This window comes from Pipistrellus kuhlii, unplaced genomic scaffold (genome assembly GCF_014108245.1).
Source record: "Pipistrellus kuhlii isolate mPipKuh1 unplaced genomic scaffold, mPipKuh1.p scaffold_m20_p_18, whole genome shotgun sequence".
Taxonomy (NCBI): Eukaryota; Metazoa; Chordata; class Mammalia; order Chiroptera; family Vespertilionidae; genus Pipistrellus; species Pipistrellus kuhlii.
Genome location: NW_023425493.1, coordinates 25,222,926 through 25,241,147, shown reverse-complemented (window position 1 = coordinate 25,241,147; position 18,222 = coordinate 25,222,926). Strand labels below are relative to the sequence as shown.

At 64.3% G+C, this 18,222-nt stretch overlaps 2 protein-coding genes across 18 annotated transcripts; both read left to right on the top strand.

Annotated features, from left to right (window-relative positions):
* The first annotated feature begins 153 nt into the window (after positions 1–153).
* On the top strand, positions 154–11,003 carry ADAM15 (ADAM metallopeptidase domain 15). 17 transcript variants are annotated; one of them, XM_036443106.2, is made up of 24 exons: positions 155–328; positions 1,429–1,535; positions 2,165–2,241; positions 2,865–2,943; positions 3,118–3,194; positions 3,283–3,454; positions 4,418–4,483; positions 4,566–4,634; positions 4,711–4,880; positions 5,022–5,106; positions 5,817–5,965; positions 6,051–6,225; positions 6,481–6,573; positions 6,673–6,977; positions 7,066–7,261; positions 7,461–7,538; positions 8,142–8,214; positions 8,428–8,566; positions 8,944–9,013; positions 9,600–9,671; positions 9,758–9,828; positions 10,421–10,545; positions 10,644–10,825; positions 10,863–11,003. In XM_036443106.2, the coding sequence occupies exons 1-23, from the start codon at positions 250–252 to the stop codon at positions 10,781–10,783; spliced, it is 2,667 nt and encodes an 888-aa protein (XP_036298999.1). In that variant the 5' UTR covers positions 155–249; the 3' UTR covers positions 10,784–10,825; positions 10,863–11,003. The 17 variants fall into 17 exon arrangements, 16 of the variants coding, with proteins under 16 accessions (XP_036299009.1, XP_036299008.1, XP_036298999.1 ...); XM_036443105.2 differs by having other exon boundaries at positions 9,597–9,671; XM_036443116.2 differs by lacking the exons at positions 10,644–10,825; positions 10,863–11,003 and adding an exon at positions 10,096–10,167 and having other exon boundaries at positions 154–328; positions 9,597–9,671; positions 10,421–10,551.
* Positions 11,004–12,005: 1,002 nt separating this feature from the next.
* Positions 12,006–16,204, top strand: EFNA4 (ephrin A4). Its single transcript, XM_036442445.2, has 4 exons — positions 12,006–12,226; positions 14,452–14,747; positions 15,133–15,201; positions 15,540–16,204. The coding sequence occupies exons 1-4, from the start codon at positions 12,114–12,116 to the stop codon at positions 15,674–15,676; spliced, it is 615 nt and encodes a 204-aa protein (XP_036298338.1). The 5' UTR covers positions 12,006–12,113; the 3' UTR covers positions 15,677–16,204.
* Positions 16,205–18,222: the final 2,018 nt, after the last annotated feature.

Here is an 18,222-nt window from a genome sequence, read left to right as displayed (position 1 = left end):
AAGGGAGGGGCGTGGCCTGGAGGACGGGGCGGGGCCTGGCTCGGGGCCCTGTGAGAGGGGCGGGGCGGGGCCTCTCCGGGGCGGGACCTGGCGGGAGGGCGGGGCCTGGCTCGGGGTCCTGTGAGAGGGGAGGGGCGGGGCCTGGCGGAGGCCCCGTGCGGCGCAGTGCGCCGAGCAGACCCGGCCGCCGCTGCGACTCGGCGCGCGGCCCGGCACCTGCCGCCCTCGCCGGCCCCGGGCGCCGCTGTCATGCGGCTGGCGCTGCTCTGGGCCCTGGGACTCCTGGGCGCGGGCAGCCCCCTGCCCTTCCCGTCGCCTCCAGGGACAGGTGAGTGCGGGGCCGGGGGCGGGCCACTGGAGGACTGGAAAGAGGCGCAGGGGAGTGGGGAGGCATCATCGGGGAATTGGGGTCAGGAGGAGGCCCTGGGAGACCCCAAGCAGAGCGCGGCCGGCCCTGGTCTGCGGTCCTGGGCGAGGGCCGGCGGCCGGGCGATGGAGAGGACAGGAGGGTCACCCTCGGCGCGGTCCCCGCGGACGCTTCCCGCCGCTGGTACCAGCTCCCAGGCCCTGGCGCAGCGCCGCGCCCCGCCCTCCGGGAGGGGGTCACTGCGCCCGGGACTGAGGCCTTGCTCCTTTGGGGCCTGGCTGACCGTTTCACCGCTGCCAGGGTGCCCAGTGGACACGCTTGTAGGGTTGGCGAAGGGGATGCTTGCCGCCGCCACCTAGGCCTGGCGGCCAGGCGCCTCTCACTCTGGTCTGATGCCACCAGAGAGCTGGCTGAGAAGCCCAGAGAGGGGAGAAGCCCAGAGGGGAGACTTGGCCGGGAAAGAGGCTGGGACACCAGCTCCTCCTTGGAACTTTCACTTCCTGCTTCGGTCTTGGGCCGGGGGCCGAGCGGGCAGGCCAGGGTGGAGTGTCCGGAGGAGAGAGGGCCATTGTGCGAGGGGGGGCCCGGGGAGGAAGCAGAGGCTGTGGGGAGCGGGTGTGCCGAGCTGGGCACCAGGGTGTTCGGGGAGGGGATGGTGGTGTTTGCACTGCTCACCCAGAATGGGCGTGCCCGGCATCTCCGACGGGAGAAAAGGGAGGGTGAGTGGGCACCCAGCCACCGGCTTCCCTCAGTCCTCATGCGGGCGTTTCTTGGGGCGGGGGCGGCGGCGGTGGGAGTGGGAGGGGAGGGGAGAGGGTCCCTGTGAGACCCGGGATTGGCCTGGGGGCCAGAGGGCGGAGCCACAGGCTGGGCTAGCTCCGTTTCTTTGGGGGCTCGGGGATGTGTTGGTGGGATGAAAGCACTCTATTGGAGGGAGCCCACACCCCCAGTATTCTTCTTTAAGTCCCGGCATGCAATTCAGGAGTCCTTCAGGCAGGAAGGGCCTTGAGGTATTGGGGACCAGCTGGTGCAGAGTCTCTCAGCATTCTGGGACCCCGCAGGCGGCGCCAAGGAGGAGCAGGCGATTCCAGAGAAGACCCTGAGTGCGCCCCGGGAACCCCAAGTCCTTCAGGACAACCTCACACTCAGCCTGGCTGAGGTGCTGCAGGTGAGCCTCTCTGTGCCCTCAAATAAAGCACCCCCACACACACCCAACAGATAAAGCTTGGCTGAGGAGCAGGCGAGTGGACCTCACTGTGGCACAGCCGCCTCTCCCATCACACCCCTGCACCCAGTTTAATTTATCTCCCTCTCCCTTCTACACACACACACACACACACACACACAGCTGCCTCAGCCCCACCCAGCCCATCCATGGCCACTGGGAAATCCTGAGGTCAAGCTTGATTTCAAGGTCTCACTTGTTGGTTTTCTCCGGGGACAGAGGGGGGGAGTGGGGGCTTGGAGGGTGAGTCAGGACCTCACCCAATGCCCTCCTCTTACCCCCAATTCTAACGCTGAGTCAGAGGAAGGGCCGGGGCCCTTGCCGAGTCCTCCACGGTGCTTCCTCTCTGGGCAGGAAGCCGAGAAGGGGGCGGCTGGAGATACCTTCTCTGACCTCCCGCACCCCCCCCCAGAACAATGCCCAGGCCAGACAGGCCTTCCTGACCCCTCCCCTGGGACAGCCCCCCCAGTCAGTGATGTAATCCTCTGGTCTCCTGAGGGCCTGCCATCTGGGAGGGAGAACAGGATTCTGGGGCGGGGCCAGGGAGGTGACCCACTCTCCGGTGCCCACAGACCAGCCTGCCGGAGACTTTACGGATCAAATTGGAATTGGATGGTGAGAGTCATGTCCTGGAGCTGCAACAGAATAGGTAAAGGCAGTGGTGATGATAATAACAACGATAACGCGGCTAACAGCTTACATAGCATTTACTATGTGTCAGGTCCTAAGTGCTTGAGTTCATATAATCCTCATAACATCCCTACAAGTAGATACTATTTTTTAAAATATATTTTATTAATTTTTTTCACAGAGAGGAAGAGAGAGGGACAGAGAGTTAGAAACATCGATGAGAGAGAGTCATCGATCAGCTGCCTCTTGCACACCCCCCACCGGGGACGTGCCCCCAACCAAGGTACATGCCCTTGACCGGAATCGAACCCGGGACCCTCCAGTCCGCAGGCCCACGCTCTATCCACTGAGCCAAACTGGTTTCGGCAGATACTATTATTATTGTCCTCGTTTTATATATAAAGAAGTCAAGGCACAGAGAGGTTATATAACCTGCCCAAGGTCACACAGCTAGTGTGTGGTGAAATCCAGGTTGGATCCCAGAAAGCCTGGCAGAATTTGTGGCCTAACCACTGTGCTCTGCTGCCTCCGGGGGAAGCAGGGAGGCACCCAGTTAACCCTCTGCCACCCTCAGGCCTCAGGCGGGCACTGCAGCACCCAGGGCGAGAGCTGATCCCGCTCTCCTTTGTCTTCACTCCACAGGGAGCTGGTCCCAGGCCACCCAACCGTGGTGTGGTACCAACCCGATGGCACCAGGGTGGTCAGTGAGGGGCACACCCTGGTGAGTCAGGCCCCGGGGCCCTGTCTCTGGCCTGAGGAAAGGCGGGAGGGGACGGCGGGAGGGGGCCATCCCTGGAGAATGTGGGAAGATGCTACGTATCTTAACCCACAGGCAAGCCTCCCGGGCTGAGACCCTGGCCGCCCCTGCCAACGGGCACTCTGTTCTGTGCTGCAGGAGAACTGCTGCTACCAGGGCGGCGTGCGGGGCCGTGCAGACGCCTGGGCCTCCGTCTGCACCTGCTCCGGGCTCAGGTACCGCGGGGAGAGTCCCCGGCGCTGAGACGGCGGGGCGTGAGGCATGGGGCTGAGACGTCGTCGGACATTCTGCATCTTTCCCCAGGGGCTTGGTGATCCTGTCCCCAGAGGAAAGCTACAGCCTGGAGCTGAGGCCTGGGGACCTTCGGGGTCCCCCCATTGTCTCCCGGATCCAGCATCTCCCCCTGCCGGGCCACGCTTGCACCCTGAGCTCACGTGAACCAGAGCGCCCCCTGGGACAGAGGCATGTGCGCCGGGTACGGAGGAACGGCCGGAGGGCTGGCCCAGGACCCTCAGGGCAATTGGTCCGCAGTAGCCACAGCTCCTGCTAAAGGAGCGATTTTCACATGGCAGACACTTTATGAACATTATCTCCTTTACTCTTCCCAGCAACCCTGCGAGGCGGGTGCTCCCGACGGCTCTGTTTTAGTGAGAGATATCAAATGACTTGCCGAAGGCCATTCAACTAAGAAATGGTATAGCAAGGATTTAGATGTATATACTACCGTGTTTCCCGGAAAATAAGACATCCTCCGAAAATAAGACCTAGCGCATGGAAAGATAAGACATCACCTGAAAATAAGACCTAGCGCAACTTTGGGAGAAAAAAGTAATATAAGACACTGTCTTATTTTCGGGGAAACAGGGGTAGATCCCAACTCCTCATGTCTTAGGATCCCCTATGTAGAGAGCTCACTTTGATATAGAAAATACATAGTTACCAATAATAAAGCAATGAAAACTGAGTTTCCTAATTTGTAAAATGGAGATAATAAAACTACGGATGTTATAGGGTTGCTATGAAAAGTAAGTGACTCAATATGTATGTAAAGTGCTTAGAACTGTGCCTGGCGTAGGGTAAGAATTTGATGGTTTTGGCTATTGTTGATTTTTTTAAAATATACTTTATTTTTTCAGAGAGGAAGGGAAAGGGACAGAGAGTTAGAAACATCGGTGAGAGAGAAACATTGATCAGCTGCCTCCTGCACACACACACACACACCCCCACTGGGATGTGCCTACAACCACATGCCCTTGACCGGAATTAAACCCGGGACCTTTCAGTCCGCAGGCTTCCTAGCCTGCTTCTGGGTCTGCCCTGGGCCAGTCCCTCGCCTCTCAGGCTCCCCCGGTCCCTCTGTAAGAGGGCGGGGGTGGACACGGCTTGGCCAGCCCTGCAGTGAGCGGCTCGCGTGCCTGATGCTCCTTCTCGTCCGCAGCGGAGGCGGGATGTGGTGACCGAGACAAAGATTATTGAGCTCATGGTGGTAGCTGATCATTCAGAGGTGAGCGTGCTGGCCTCTGCTTGTCCTGCCCTGGCCCCCACCTGCCCTGCCAGCTGTCACGGGCACCGCTCTTACGCTGCAGGTCCAGCGGTACCCGGACTTCCAGTACCTGCTGAACCGCACCCTGGAGGTGGCGCTCCTCCTGGACACGGTGAGTGCCAGGCTGGAGGCACCCCCGGCCCCCTCGCCGCGGAACCCCTCTCCTGAGCCCCGCCGGCTCTTTCCAGTTCTTCCGGCCCCTGAATGTTCGCGTGGCCCTCGTGGGCCTGGAGGCCTGGACGCAGGAAGACCTGGTAGAGATAAGCCAGGACCCGGGTGTCACGCTGGACAACTTCCTCCGCTGGCGCCGCACCAGCTTGCTGCCCCGTCTGCCCCACGACAGCGCCCAGCTGGTGACGTAAGGTCCCCGGGCTCGGTCCCTGGGGCCAGCTCTGCCCTGACCCGGCCAGCCGAACAGCCCAGCTCCCTCCCTGAGGCCCTGGAGCTCTAGTCTCCCCTGGCTTTTGGCCTTGACCTTTGATTTCTCGATTCCACACAGAGCTACTTCGTTCTCTGGGCCCATGGTGGGCATGGCCATCCAGAACTCCATCTGCTCTCCTGACTACTCGGGAGGCGTGAACATGGTGAGCGGTCTCCAGGTCTCTTGCCCATTCCCAGTTATGTTCCTCCTGAGGACACCATTTACTCACTGAAGCCCCTACACAGTTACCCAACCCCAAGGGAGAGGTGTAGCGAGCAGGGGTGCATCGTGTGGCTTCTGCAGTCAGGGCACCTCCCTGATGGCCGGCTCATCAGTGTACAGTCTTCACCTGGAAGGTTTTCCCATTTTGGGGGGGGGGGGGGGGCAGCTGAGGCCCAAAGAACAGAGGCGATCTCCCAGGACCCCACAGTGAGGGAGGGAGAACAGAGCTGAGCTAGATCCCAGGTTTCCTGCCCCCCCCCCCCCAGGCCTGGGCTCTCCTACCACTTTATTTATTTATTTTCATTCATTCATTTGTAATATATTTTTCTTGCTTTCAGAGAGGAAGGGAGAGGGAGAGAGATAGAAACCTCAGTGATGAGAGAGAATCATTTGACTGGCTGCCTCCTGCACCCCCCTACACCCCAACCCCCACCAACTGGGGATTGAGCCAAGCAACCTGAGCATATGCCCTGTCTGGGAATTGAACCGTGACCTCCAGTGCTCAACCACTGAGCCACGCTGGCCTGGCTCTCCTCCTACTTTAGAAGCAACTAAGGAGAGAGGCAGTGCCTGCCGAGTGCCCGCGAGGTCGGGCGAGGAGAGAACGGGAGCAGTTAGGCAGTGTTGGACCTGGATACCCCTTCCCCCTAGGACCACTCCGTGAGCATCCTGGGAGTTGCCTCCTCAATAGCCCATGAGCTGGGCCACAGCCTGGGCCTGGACCATGACCCACCTGGGAACAGCTGCCCCTGCCCAGGCCCCGCCCCCGCCAAGAGCTGCATCATGGAGGCCTCCACAGAGTGAGTGACGGCAGGCTGTAGAGAGGGGCTGGGCAGGGGTCACCGGGTGGTCCACAGCCCCAGCCTTCCTTGCCGCCCTCCCCAGCTTCCTGCCCGGCCTGAACTTCGGCAACTGCAGCCGCCAGGCCCTGGAGAGAGCCCTCCTGGACGGGATGGGCAGCTGCCTCTTCGAGCAACTGCCCCGCCTGTCCTCCATGGCGACTGTCCACGGAAACAAGATGGTGGAGCTGAGCAAGCAGCACAGCTGTGACTTCCCGGATGTGAGCCTCCCCCAAAGCCTTGCCCCACTCACTCCTGTGCCCTGGCCCTGGCTCACGGGCTCCCTCCACGCCCCCTGAGCCCCTCTCGGGTTCTGAAGGGCCCTCTCTCCCCTCCCCCCCCGTCTGCAGGGACGGCATGGGAACGGTTGGGCTGTAGCTTATACTTGCTGCGGGCGTCCTTGGGGGTCAGGCTCTGGAGAGGGATCGGAGGTAGGCCCTGCTCTGACGCCAGCCCCTCTGTGCCCTGGCCCCCAGGACTGCGCCGACCCCTGCTGCGATTACGTCACCTGCCAGCTGAGGCCCGGGGCACAGTGTGCGTCCGACGGACCCTGCTGTCACAACTGCCAGGTGGGCTGGTCTTCTAGAGCTCCTGTGCCAGGGGCCTGACTCCCAGGGCCTGGCTGGGTCTGCCCGGCACCCACACTGACCCTCACCCGCCCCCCACAGCTGCGCCCGGCGGGCTGGCCGTGCCGCCCAAAGAGAGGCGACTGTGACTTGCCCGAGTTCTGCCCCGGAGACAGCCCCCAGTGCCCTCCCGACGTCAGCCTGGGGGACGGCGAGCCGTGTGACGGCGCACAGGCGGTGTGCGTGCGGGGGCGCTGTGCTTCCTACGCCCAGCAGTGCCAGGCTCTCTGGGGGCCGGGCGCCCAGCCCGCCGCCCCCCCCTGCCTCCTCGCTGCCAATACGCGCGGGGACGCCTTCGGGAGCTGCGGGCGTGGTCCTGCCGGCAGCTACCTGTCCTGTGACCCGAGGTATGTGGGGAAACACGCGGCCCCTCTCCTGGGTTTGGGGGAGCCGTGGCCCCAATCCCACAGACCCGTGCCTCCTTCCTCACCCCAGAGATGCCGTGTGCGGGCAGCTCCAGTGCCGGGGGGGCCTGGCCCGGCCTCTGCTGGGCTCAGCCCGGGATCTGCACTGGGAGGTACTGGACGCCAACGGGACCCGGCTCAACTGCAGCTGGGTGCACCTGGACCTGGGCACCGACGTGGCCCAGCCCCTGCTGGCCCTGCCAGGCACGGCCTGCGGCCCCAGCCTGGTGAGCAGCCCGGGTGAGCCAGCCTCCGCGGGAGGACCCAGGGGGAGTTCGCACGCTCGTGGCCGAGCCACGTCCTGTCCTCCCCTGAGCCTTGGTCTTCCCGTCGGGAAAGGCAGGGTGCGGCCTGAGCCACGTGGGCTCCCCAAGCCGGTAAGTTCTGCCGGAATGTGATCCTTGCTCTTGCTTCCCCGTCGGGCAGGTGTGCATCGACCACCGATGCCAGCCCCTGGACCTCCTGGGAGCACAGGAATGTCGCAGCAAGTGCAACGGGCACGGGGTGAGCTGGCGAGGGAACGAGGAAGGGGGCAGGGAGCCTCCAGGCCTTTGGCAACAGACATACCCGTTCCGATCCTCGCTCTTCTGGCTGCCTGGCCTGGAGCAGTTACTCCCCTCTGAGCTCAGCGTCCCCCTCTGTCCCATGGGCACAGAACCCCTTCCTGAGCCACATGCGATGAGTCTGGAAGCTTCTAGCTTGGTGCCTGGCATCTGGAAGGCACTCACAGTGGTAGTTCAGCATAAAGACCCCCCAGATGCTGGCTCTCTGCCCCCTGCAACCCCCAACTCACCTGCCAGCTGTGGATATCTGAGATTTTTAAAAAATATATATTTTATTGATTTTTTGCAGAGAGGAAGGGAGAGAGATAGTTAGAAACATTGATCAGCTGCCTCCTGCACATCCCCCACTGCGGATGTGCCCACAACCAAGGTACATGCCCTTGCCCGGAATCGAACCCGGGACCATTCAGTCCGCAGGCTGACGCTCTATCCACTGAGCCAAACCGGTTTCGGCGGATATCTGAGATCTTGCAAAGCTGGGGGCAGGGAAACTCGGCCCCAGAGTGCAGAGCCCCTCATGGTTTGTTCACCCTGTCCCTCCTAGGTCTGCGACAGCAACAAGCTCTGCCACTGCGAGGAGGGCTGGGCGCCCCCTGACTGCAGGGCCCGGATCAGAGGTGGCAAGGCCGGGGGACGGGCAGCTGGGAGGGCAGAGTGGCTCATCCTTTACCCCTCTCTTTTTCCCGCCCCTTCACGGCTGGCTCCCTGACTCTGGGACCCCTGCCCCCCCCCCTTTCTCTGAGCCCCTGACTTGACTCCCTGTCCCCTGCCCCTTCCTGGGTGTGGGGTTCTCAGCCCCACTCACCTTCAAACCTGCCTGCACCCCACAGCCTCCAGGTCCCTGACCACAGGACTGCTCCTCAGCCTCCTGTTGCTGCTGATCTTGGTGCTGCTTGGTGCCAGCTACTGGTACCGTGCCCGCCTGCGCCAGCGACTCTGCCAGCTCAAAGGACCCAGCTGCCAGTACAGGTACCAGCCTTCCTGCTGCCAGCTGCCCTCCACAGCAGCCCGGAGCCCTGCCCCTACCCCCTCTGCAGCCCCTGCCACCTGGCTCCCACCCCCAGCCCCTTGGGGCCACACCCGAACACACCTCCCTTCCCTCCCTGTTCCCTGGAACGCTTCGCCTCACACATAGACCGGTAGACCTGAGGGGTAAGCTGGGGTGCTAGGATCACTCTCCCCGCCAGGAGCCCCTGTGCTAGGGAAGTGGGGTTCCCAGGCTGATCAGCTACCGCCCCCCACCCATTGGGCCTACGCCCCACACATGCTCCTCTCAAGAGTGGCATATGGGTGGAGAACAGGGTTTGAGGCCAAGCCCTCTCCCTCCTGCCTTTCTCCGTGCTTAGGGCAGCTCAGCCTGGTCCCCCAGAACGCCCTGGACCCCCGCAGAGGGCCCAGCTGATGCCAGGTGTCAAGGTGAGTCCCGAATGCCAGAGGAGGGAGAGTTGCATTCTGGCCTGGCGTCCAGCTAGGGCCCCGGGATGGGCCCAGAGAAAGACTCACAGCGCCCAAGAGTCAGTCAGAGGAGCCGGGCCAGCCCTTTCCTCCTTGGGTTGCAGCTGAGAAACCAAGTGCAGCGGTTCCTCAGCCGAGGGGGGTGGGGCAGGGCCTCAAGGAGGGTCTGCTGACCTTGGAGCTCACCACGCTGTGGCTTTGGGACCAAGCTGGGGTCCCTGGCAGGAAAGGGAGGGTGGGACCCAGGATGGCCTTCGGTGTTCACCACGTGTAGAGGGCTGGTGAGTGCTCTGGCCTGAGCCCTCTGGATGCGATGATAGGAGTATGTGTGGAGGTGGTCTCCGTGCCCAGTCTACCACTTGTCACCCCCTCTGCATGCAAATGAATAATGGCATGCACAACCCCATTGTCCCTGGGGTCCTAGGGGCCCCTCCTGGGCACTAACCCTCTCTGCCCACATCTGTCTCTCTCTCTCTCTCTCTCTCTCTCTCTGCTCCCTCCCCCCACCCCCCACTTTGCCTGTCTGCTCCTCCTGCGACCTCAGCAGGCTAGTGCTCTTGGCTTCCCGGCACCCCCTTCACGGCCACTGCCTCCTGACCCTGTGCCCAAGAGACTCCAGGTAAATCTGGGCCAGGCCCTGCCCTGGCTCCGGGCCGGCGGGAGGCTTGGTGCCCAACTGCCGTTCTCACCCCTGTGCCCTGCCGGCGGTGCTCTTCCTTAGGGGACCAGGGTGCCCCTCAGCCTTCAGACACTCTGAGCCCCAGAAGCAGCAAAGGGTGAGCCTCCTGCCTTGGCTTCTACCGCCACCTGGTGGTCAGAGGCGGGACTACAGCGGGCCAGGGACAGCACGGTGACCCACACCTTCCTCCCCCAGACATCTGCCGGCATGCACCCAAGGCATGCACCCAAGCCCCCGTGCGCATGTGCCTGTGCTCCTGCCCTCTGGCTGGTTGTGCATGTTGGTCTGAACCCCTCGGGGGCACCTCTGCATGCTCACTGCCCCTCGATGTGCTCTCACAGTCACTGCCCCTCTCTCTGTTCAGGCTGCGCTGGCTGACCGACCTAATCCCCCCACCCGCCCTCTGCCCGCTGACCCGGCGGTGAGGCACCCGAAGGTAACAGTGGGGGGAGAGAAGGTCACAGCCTTTCCCACCATCCAGGGCTGTGGTGGCCGTGGCTGTGGCCGTGGCGAGATCTCCCCTCTGTGCCTAAGGGTACTCTTATGGTGACAGATGGAAACCAAGAGGGACCTCCAGTGCTCCCCCCAACCCCCCACAGCTGGTGTTCCCAGCACCAGTACATGGTGGGGTGAGGGGGGCCAACATGACAGCCTCGCCAAGCCTGTGTCCTACCTGCTCTCTCTCTCAGTCTCAGGGGCCTGCCAAGCCCCCGCCCCCGAGGAAGCCACTCCCGGCAGACCCCCAGGGCCTGTGTCCTGCAAGTGACCAGCCTGGTCCAGGAGCTGGAATCCCGCCCCTGGTGGTACCTTCCAGGTGGGCAAGGAGGGCGCTGAAAAGAGTGGGCGGACAGGGCGAGCGGTCTGGGGAGAAAGGGAACCTCTGACCTCTTTTCTCTGCTTCTGGCACCCCAGGCCTGCACCGCCTCCCCCAGCTGTGTCCTCCCTCTACCTCTGACCTCTTCTGGAGTTCCACCTGCCTCCAACCCAACCTAGGACTTACAGAGGTGTGGGCCGGCCCCTGGGGCACCCCTCCACACGCTCCTCCGCGGTGATGGAAGGCGCCAGAGCCTGGATGCAACGGAGCAGGCCTCTTAGGACAGCGGGGCTGCCCCCGGGGGAGCAGGCCTCTAGAGACACTCCCGGAGCTGCGGGCTGCCCCCCGGGGACCTGCGCGCACAGTTACGGATGGGGTGGGCGCTGGACCCGGCTGAGGGAGGTGCAGTGCGCGCAGTCTCTCTGCTCGGCTGTAATAAACGGAAGATTTTAGGAGCTTGCCCGCCTCGGAGTTTGTCTGCTCTGGGAAGTCTGGGTCGCCCTCACCCCTCCCATTGCTGTTCATCTGGCCGCCAGGGGACGCTGTCGCCCGAGACGAAGACTGGATTGGGAGGACCAGAGTCCCAGGCTGGAGTGCCGGCGCCCCCAGATGCTCGCAGCTCATTCCTGCCCAGCTTGGGGGGCTCTCCGCACCGTCTATTGCCAAAGAGAGCGGTTCGCCCAGCCCTTCGCTATCCCTGGCCGCCCGGCCCTCGCCCCCAGCGCCCAGGGGCGACCATCGGACCCGGCAGCCAGGCCGCGGAGCCCGCCGACCCCGCCCTCTGACGGGCGGCTGGGAAAAGTGGATCTGGCCGGCGTTCCCAGCGCCCTGGAGCCGGGGTGGGGCCCGGCGGCAGCGGCTCCCACGATCCCGAGGCCACGCACCTGCCTCCTCCCCGCCCCCACCTGAGGGCCCGGGAACAAAGGTGCTTTGTACGAGCCGCAGCCGCCTCATTCCTGCGTCTTCGGCGCCGGGCCGCGCGGCCCCCAGCCCGGGACGGAGGTGCGGGGAGGGAGGGACAGGCGCCAGCCCCAAGGTGGGCATCGGGCTCAGTAGGGAAAGCTCGGGGGGGCGCAGGCCAGTTGCCCCGACCCCCAGCGCCGTCCTTAGACGTGCAAGGACCACGGGCGGCGGGACAGGCTGCTCGGGTCCTGGCTCCGGCCTCGCCTTACTCTTCCCGGGCAAAGGGCGTGCGCTGCCGTTTAGATCTTCCAAACCCCCGAGGACGCCTTCTGCCCCGCACCGAGGCGGGCACGGAGGGTACAGCCCCCCTTTGAGACCCGCGTGGAGAGGGGAGGAGGGCCCTCCGCCCCCGCCAGCCCGGTCCGGCCTCGCGGGGCGCCGCGCTAACCTGCGCAGCTAACGGGCGCGCAGGGGGTTAACCGGAGCTGGCGCCGCGCGCGGGGGCGGGGCCGCGCTCCCATTGGCGGAAAGTTGTCGGGGGGCGTGGCCCGCGAGGCCCCCGCACCCCCCCGCCCCTCCCCACTTTGTACCTTTCTCGCGGCGGCCGGAGCCTAGTGGGCCGGGCCGGGCCGAACCAGACCGGACCGGACCGCGCGCGGGGGGCGATGCGGCTGCTGCCCCTGCTGCACGCCGTCCTGTGGGCCGCGCTGCTCGGCTCCCCGCTGCCCGGGGGCGCCGGCCTCCGCCACGACTTCTACTGGAACGCCAGCAACCCCAGGTAGCCGCGCCGAGCCCGGGCCGCACCCCCGCCGGGCCTGGGCGCCCCCCCCGGCTCGCCCCGCGCGCCGCGCCGCCCGCCCGCACCCGCCCGCACCGGGCCGCACCGGGCCGCGCGCCGGGGCTCCTTTGTCTGAGTCGGCGGGGGAGGGGGAGGGGCGAGGCGTGCCCTGGGGCGCCCCCGACCCGCACGTGTTGGGGGGCGCGCAGAGAGCCCCGGTCCCGATCCCGGTAGGTAGGCTCCCGGAGCCCGGCCCAGGGGCCTTGGCCTGTCCCCCGGGCCCCGCCCCCTTCGCCTCTCTTCGGGGGGGCTCCCCGGCCTCCCCCAGCCTGGGAGGGGGCTTGGCTTTTGTGGGAGAGCGAGGGCGCCCCTCCTGCTCGCCGGGCCTGCCCGCCGACCCTCACTCACTCCGGTTCGTGATCTCTCCCATTTGGCGTCTCTGCTTCCGTCTCGGTCCTGATCCTTGTCCTCCTGTTCCTCTCCCGTCTGGGCCCTGCCCTTCCAGCCGAATCACCTTTGGGCACGTCGTCTGACTTCACTGTTTTCTTCAAAAGTGTGACTGTATTTAATCACTCACGTTTATTAGGAGCGGACTGTGTATGGGACTGAGCTAGGGGGCTGGGGGCCAGGGACCGGAAAGATGAGAAGACCTAGACTCTGTCCTCCCAGAGCCCGAATGCCCCCCGGGGAGGGCAGGCCCGGACAGGGCGTTACAATACCGACACCATAAGATAAGAGCACTGTTGTCCTCCTGCTAGGAATGCCTCTCCGGGTTCCAGACCTGGGCCTCGGCCGCTCAGAGGACTGGTTAAAAATTCAGGTTCCTAGCCCCCAACGCTGAGGGTTCTGGTTCATTCCCTCAATTCACAAACATGCACCCAGCGCTGTCCTGGTGCCGGACACTCCTCAAGGCACTAAGGATCCGGGGAAAGGAAACGTACAAAGGCCCGACCGGTGTCCTGGTAGGTCTGAGCTGAGCCCCAGGAACCTGTATTTTTTAAAATATATTTTATTGATTTTTTTACAAAGAGGAAGAGAGAGGGATAGAGAGTTAGAAACATCCATGAGAGAGAAACATCCATCAGCTGCCTCCTGCACACCCACCACCGGGGATATGTGTGCAACCAAGGTACATGCCCTTGACCAGAATCGAACCTGGGACCCTTCAGTCCGCAGACCGACGCTCTATCCACTGAGCCAAACCGGCTTTGGTGGAACCTGCATTTCTAATCAGAACTCCTGACACTGGTGGCCCTTGGACCACCCCCTGGGGGACAGTCGGAGGCCTGTCCTACATGAAGGGGGTGGTGGGGAGGGGGCGTGGTTCGTGCTGTGTTTGATGGGGGGGGGCTGTGTGTCCCAGTCCTTCCTGCCGGCACTGGCTCCCCAGGCAGCTCCCGAGAGGTGGAGGAGGGTGTGCTGAGGAGGCTGAAGATGGGGGACTCAGGGGGCTCCCCTCCACGTCTGGCACTTGTCCTGGCAAAAAATAAATAAAAAAGAGAGGGGCACCCACCATCCACCCCCCCATTGGCGTTCTTTTCAGCATTGGACTGAGAGCTCAAGGACATCTTTTAAAGAGGATACTTGCCGAAACCGGTTTGGCTCCGTGGATAGAGCTTCGGTCGGCCTGCGGGCTGAAGGGTCCTGGGTTCGATTCTGGTCAAGGGCTTGTACCTTGGTTGCAGGAACGTCCCCAGTAGGGGGCGTGCAAGAGGCAGCTGATCGATGACTCACCGATGTTTCTATCTCCCTCTCGTAAAAAAAAAAATCAATAAAATACATTAAAACTTTTTTTAAAATTAAAAATAATAAAGAGGAAACTGCTCCCACTCTCCATCCCTGTGACCGCCCTGTGGGCCCGGGTCTCTGCCCCTTGCCCCTGTCCCAGCTCCTTCGCAGCAGCCGTCCGTCCGGCTGACGTTTATGAGGCCCAGGAGCTGAGCCAGGCCCCGGCGGGCTGGGCTGGAGAGATGGGCAGCTCCGACACCCAGGCAGGAGTGTGAGGGCTTCTCCCGGGAGCCGCTGGGTGTGACTGCGGCCCTCACCTCTGCGCCTGGGACCTGCTGCCCATCTCCCCTCCCTCTGTCCCCCCGAAGCTGTCCGTCTAGAGAACACAGGCCTCGCCCGAGGGCAGGGCAGGACTGGCAGAGACCTCGGAAAGGGTAACCTTGTGCCCAAGCATGCCCCACAGTGGCCCCGCAGCCCACGTGACCCTCTGTCCGCAGGCTGCTCCGAGGAGACGCGGCGGTGGAGCTGGGCCTCAACGACTACCTGGACATCTTCTGCCCCCACTATGAGGGCCCCGGGCCCCCCGAGGGCCCCGAGACGTTTGCCCTGTACATGGTGGACTGGTCGGGCTACGAGGCCTGCCAGGCACAGGGGGCGGGTGCCTTCAAGCGCTGGGAGTGCTCCCTGCCCTTCGCTCCCTTCGGGCCCGTCAAGTTCTCCGAGAAGATCCAGCGCTTCACGCCCTTCTCCCTCGGCTTCGAGTTCTTGCCGGGAGAGACCTACTACTACATCTGTGAGTGCGGGGCGGGGGGGCGGGCACCTGGCTTTGCCACCCGTGGAGGCAGACAGCCCAAGGTGAGGAGGAGGGATGGGCCAGGGAACGAGGACCAGACCTGGGACGGGAGGCAGGAGGGGCTGTGGTCAGAGAGGGGGGCTGGCAGGGCCCTGAGTCCAGGACAGAGGGGGCATCCAGAGTGAGTCTCTAGAGGGGGAGGAGGAGGAGGAGCCAGGAGAGTGGCTGAGCGGCTGAGGAGCCGCCGTGGACGGGGCCCGGCACCTGGACGGGGCCCAGAAGGAGGGAAAAGTTTTCCAGGGTCTGCCGAGAGGAGAACGTGGGAGGGCCTGACTCGGAGTCTGCGAGCCAGCCCGCGCTAACGCTCTCCTCCCTCCCCCACCAGCCGTGCCCACGCCCGGGAGTCCTGGCCGGTGTCTGAGGCTCCAGGTGTCCGTCTGCTGCAAGGAGAGCAGTAAGTGGGGGGCCGGGCAGCAGTCCTCCGGCGAGGGCCGGTCTGGGGAAGGAGGGCAGGTCTGGGAGGCTTGGAGGGGCTCGGGGAGGGCTGTGCGCACTGGCCCCTCCCCCGTGCGGCCTGTGGGGGCGCCCCCTGCAGCCTGTGTGGTGGGCAGCAGAGCCACACCTCCAGGCGCCAGGCCTTCGCAAGCACCGGCCGTTTGGGGGAGACCCGGAGGCTGGGTTTTGGGGAGGACAAGATGGCCGATTTGAAGGATCCTGGAGAATGGGATGGGGGTGAACCGCTCACCGGGAGCAGGAACGGAGGACACAGTGGCGCTCCCCTCCCCCTCGCAGAGTCTGAGTCCGCCCATCCTGTCGGGAGCCCTGGAGAGAGTGGCACATCGGGGTGGCGAGCGGGGGGCACTCGCAGCCCCCTCTGCCTCTTGCCGCTGCTGCTGCTCCCCATCCTTCGTCTCCTGCGCGTTCTCTGAGCCAAGGGGACCCTTCCTGCCACCCCAGGAGCCAGCGCCTTCCCAGGACTGCCTGGAGGAGCCCCTGCACCTGAGCTGGGAGTGCCGCGCCGGACAGACAAGATGGAGGCGTGGCGAGGGGAGTCAGGGTCTGACGTGACCCCTGCCGTGCTGGCCCCCTCGTCCCAGGCTGAAGAGGAGCCACAGGGGAGCTGCACTCGGCCTTGGGCACCGGGATCGAAGGCAGGCTGAGCCCGGGCCTCCACCGCTGCTTCCGTGGCCTTCTCCATCCGTCTCCCAGGAAGACTGGAATCGGGGGGATCGAACCCTCCAGCCTGCAGGGGCCACGACGAAGAGCTGGGCCCGGTGGATTGAAGGACCAGGGCGAGGGTGGCCCAGGCCTGCCACTGCCCAGTGCCCTCCCAGGGGTCACTCACTCGTCTTCTGTGAAGACAGACTTGCCATGAGGCCGAATTTCCTGCCAGTTTGTATTTTTATAAGTCCCTGGACCAAGCCCTCAATAAACCGCCCATCTCTTTTGTTGCTCTCAACCTCCTGCCCCCTGCCCCTTCCCTGACACCAGGACTCCCTGCGGCCTCTGCTCTCAGCATGGCTTGGCCTGACCTCCGTGCCAGCTGTGCCCGGGCCAGCCATGCCAGGCCTCCGCGGGCACCCCTCTGGGCAGTGTGGAGTGGGTGCCAGCAGCAGCTGTGGAGCTTGGGCCCCGCCCCCAGCTGGCTTCCTGTGCCGAGGAGAGGGTGGATGCTCCAGGCCGTGCATGGGAAGGCAGCACCCTGGTTTCAGGACGCGTGGGTCCCCGAGAGCTGGGCGTCTCTCCCTCCCAGGGGCAGTCTGGGCGGGGCCGGCCTGGAACTGGGAAGGTGGGGTCGGATCAAAGCCTCTATCCCCAGCGCCTCTTTGTTCTCGGCTTTTACAAGGAGGGAGGGGAAGGCCCCCTCTGCTCTCAGCCCCACACTCCTCCCCCTGCAGACAAGGCTGTGATCCCCCCAGACCCATCGGGGCCTCTTTCCGCATGGTGTCCTGGGTGGCGCCAGGGGGAAAGGCGCCCCTTCCTGGCCGCCCCCCCCAGCTGTGTTCTACCTCCCCGGTGCCCCCGGCCTCCATGGCTCAGCTCGGTGCCGGCCGCCTGGCACTGCGCCCGGATCGATAGGTGGATGTTGTGCTCATTAGCTCAGCGGCTGCGGCAGCGAGAGGCAGAGTGTGAACGCCCGGGCGGGGTGGGGTGGGGAGGGGTGGGGGGGGCCGGAGACTGGCAGATTGAAATGCTGGGACTGTGGACCCCTCCCCACCCCTGAGCACCTAGGGCAGCCCGGTCCCTCTGGTAATCCCATCGCTCGGCTGAGGGAGGCCCTTTCAGAACATGCCTGTCTGTGGGGTCTGTGGGTGCGAGGCCTGGGTAGGCGGCAGTCAGGGCCTCATCTCAAGCCATCTCTAGCAGGGGGAGGGGGGGGAGGGGGGTTGGAGTGCACGGACTTGTGAGAGCTGAAGGCTGTCTTGTGATTCTGGGTTCGAGTTCCGCCTACTGCCATCCGGAATGCATGTCTGTGTGTCGCCCTGTCATCCACCCGCACTGCCTCACCCTCTCCAGGGGAACCGCAGGCGGGGCCCCTGGTCAGCAGCCCGGCCCTGCGCTGGGCCTCTGCTCCCACAGACCCAGCGGGACCCTCTGAGCAGACCGGGCCAGGAGGCAGGAGAGAGACCCGGCCGGCGGCTGGGACCTCACCCCACCCCGCCCACCCTGTGGTCGCACCCTGGACACAGCCGCCCCGCTCCCTGCAGGTGCCAGGGCGACACCTCGGCAGCTCTGCCCTTTGTGGGGTGGAGGGGGTGGAGGGAGCCTCGAACTCGGGCCAGGCGCCGCCCTGCCCTCACTCCCCGCCCAGCCCGGGCCCTGACACCTTCCCGGGGAAGTCCCGGTGGAGAGCGGGAGTGAGTCCGCTCCCAGGCCGGGCAGGCAGGCTTCCGGTGCGGCCCGCCCGCCCTCCTCCCCTCGAGAAGTCCTCCAGGCGTGTTCCGGGCGCGGTTCCAGGAGGCTTGGGCAGCTCTGCAAGTTTTGGGGCGTCACCGGTCTCCCCTAAACTCAGCGGCGCTAGACGGCAGAGGGTGAGGCCCTCAATTTGCTGGGCCTGCCCTACTCTCTCCCAACAGGTGAAAACTCCACTCATCTCTGCTCATTCCCTCCACCCGGAGAGCTTGATCCACCCCATTCTTTAGGGCGGTGTGTGTGTGGGGGGGGGGGGGGTTTACAAATCTCCCTTCAGGCAAAACACTGAAGTTTTGGCCTTTTTGTGACTCATCCCCTCCCCCCCACCTTCATTCATTCAACAAATTGTGAGCTCCCAGCATGCCCTTCTCTCAGTAGGCCACACCAGTCATGGGGATCCCCAGCCCTGACGCAGCTGGCGAGGGGCACGATGGCCTCCAAATAACCAATAGAATTCGGGGGCCTAGAGCATGAGGTCATCAGCAGGGACGCCCATTGGTTCAGGCCTGGACGTGGGAGGGGTCCCCATAGCAACGGACAGTGCGTCCCAGCACTACCTGGA

Excerpts from the sequence above, each read along its gene's own strand:
- ADAM15 (XM_036443105.2), top strand. The coding sequence starts at position 250 with ATGCGGCTGGCGCTGCTCTGGGCCCTGGGACTCCTGGGCGCGGGCAGC. Across the intron at positions 9,014-9,596 it reads AGCTGATGCCAGGTGTCAAG|CAGGCTAGTGCTCTTGGCTT; the intron begins GTGAGTCCCGAA and ends CTGCGACCTCAG. Across the intron at positions 9,829-10,420 it reads AGCCCCAGAAGCAGCAAAGG|TCTCAGGGGCCTGCCAAGCC; the intron begins GTGAGCCTCCTG and ends TCTCTCTCTCAG.
- EFNA4 (XM_036442445.2), top strand. The coding sequence starts at position 12,114 with ATGCGGCTGCTGCCCCTGCTGCACGCCGTCCTGTGGGCCGCGCTGCTC. Across the intron at positions 12,227-14,451 it reads TGGAACGCCAGCAACCCCAG|GCTGCTCCGAGGAGACGCGG; the intron begins GTAGCCGCGCCG and ends CTCTGTCCGCAG. Across the intron at positions 14,748-15,132 it reads AGAGACCTACTACTACATCT|CCGTGCCCACGCCCGGGAGT; the intron begins GTGAGTGCGGGG and ends CTCCCCCACCAG.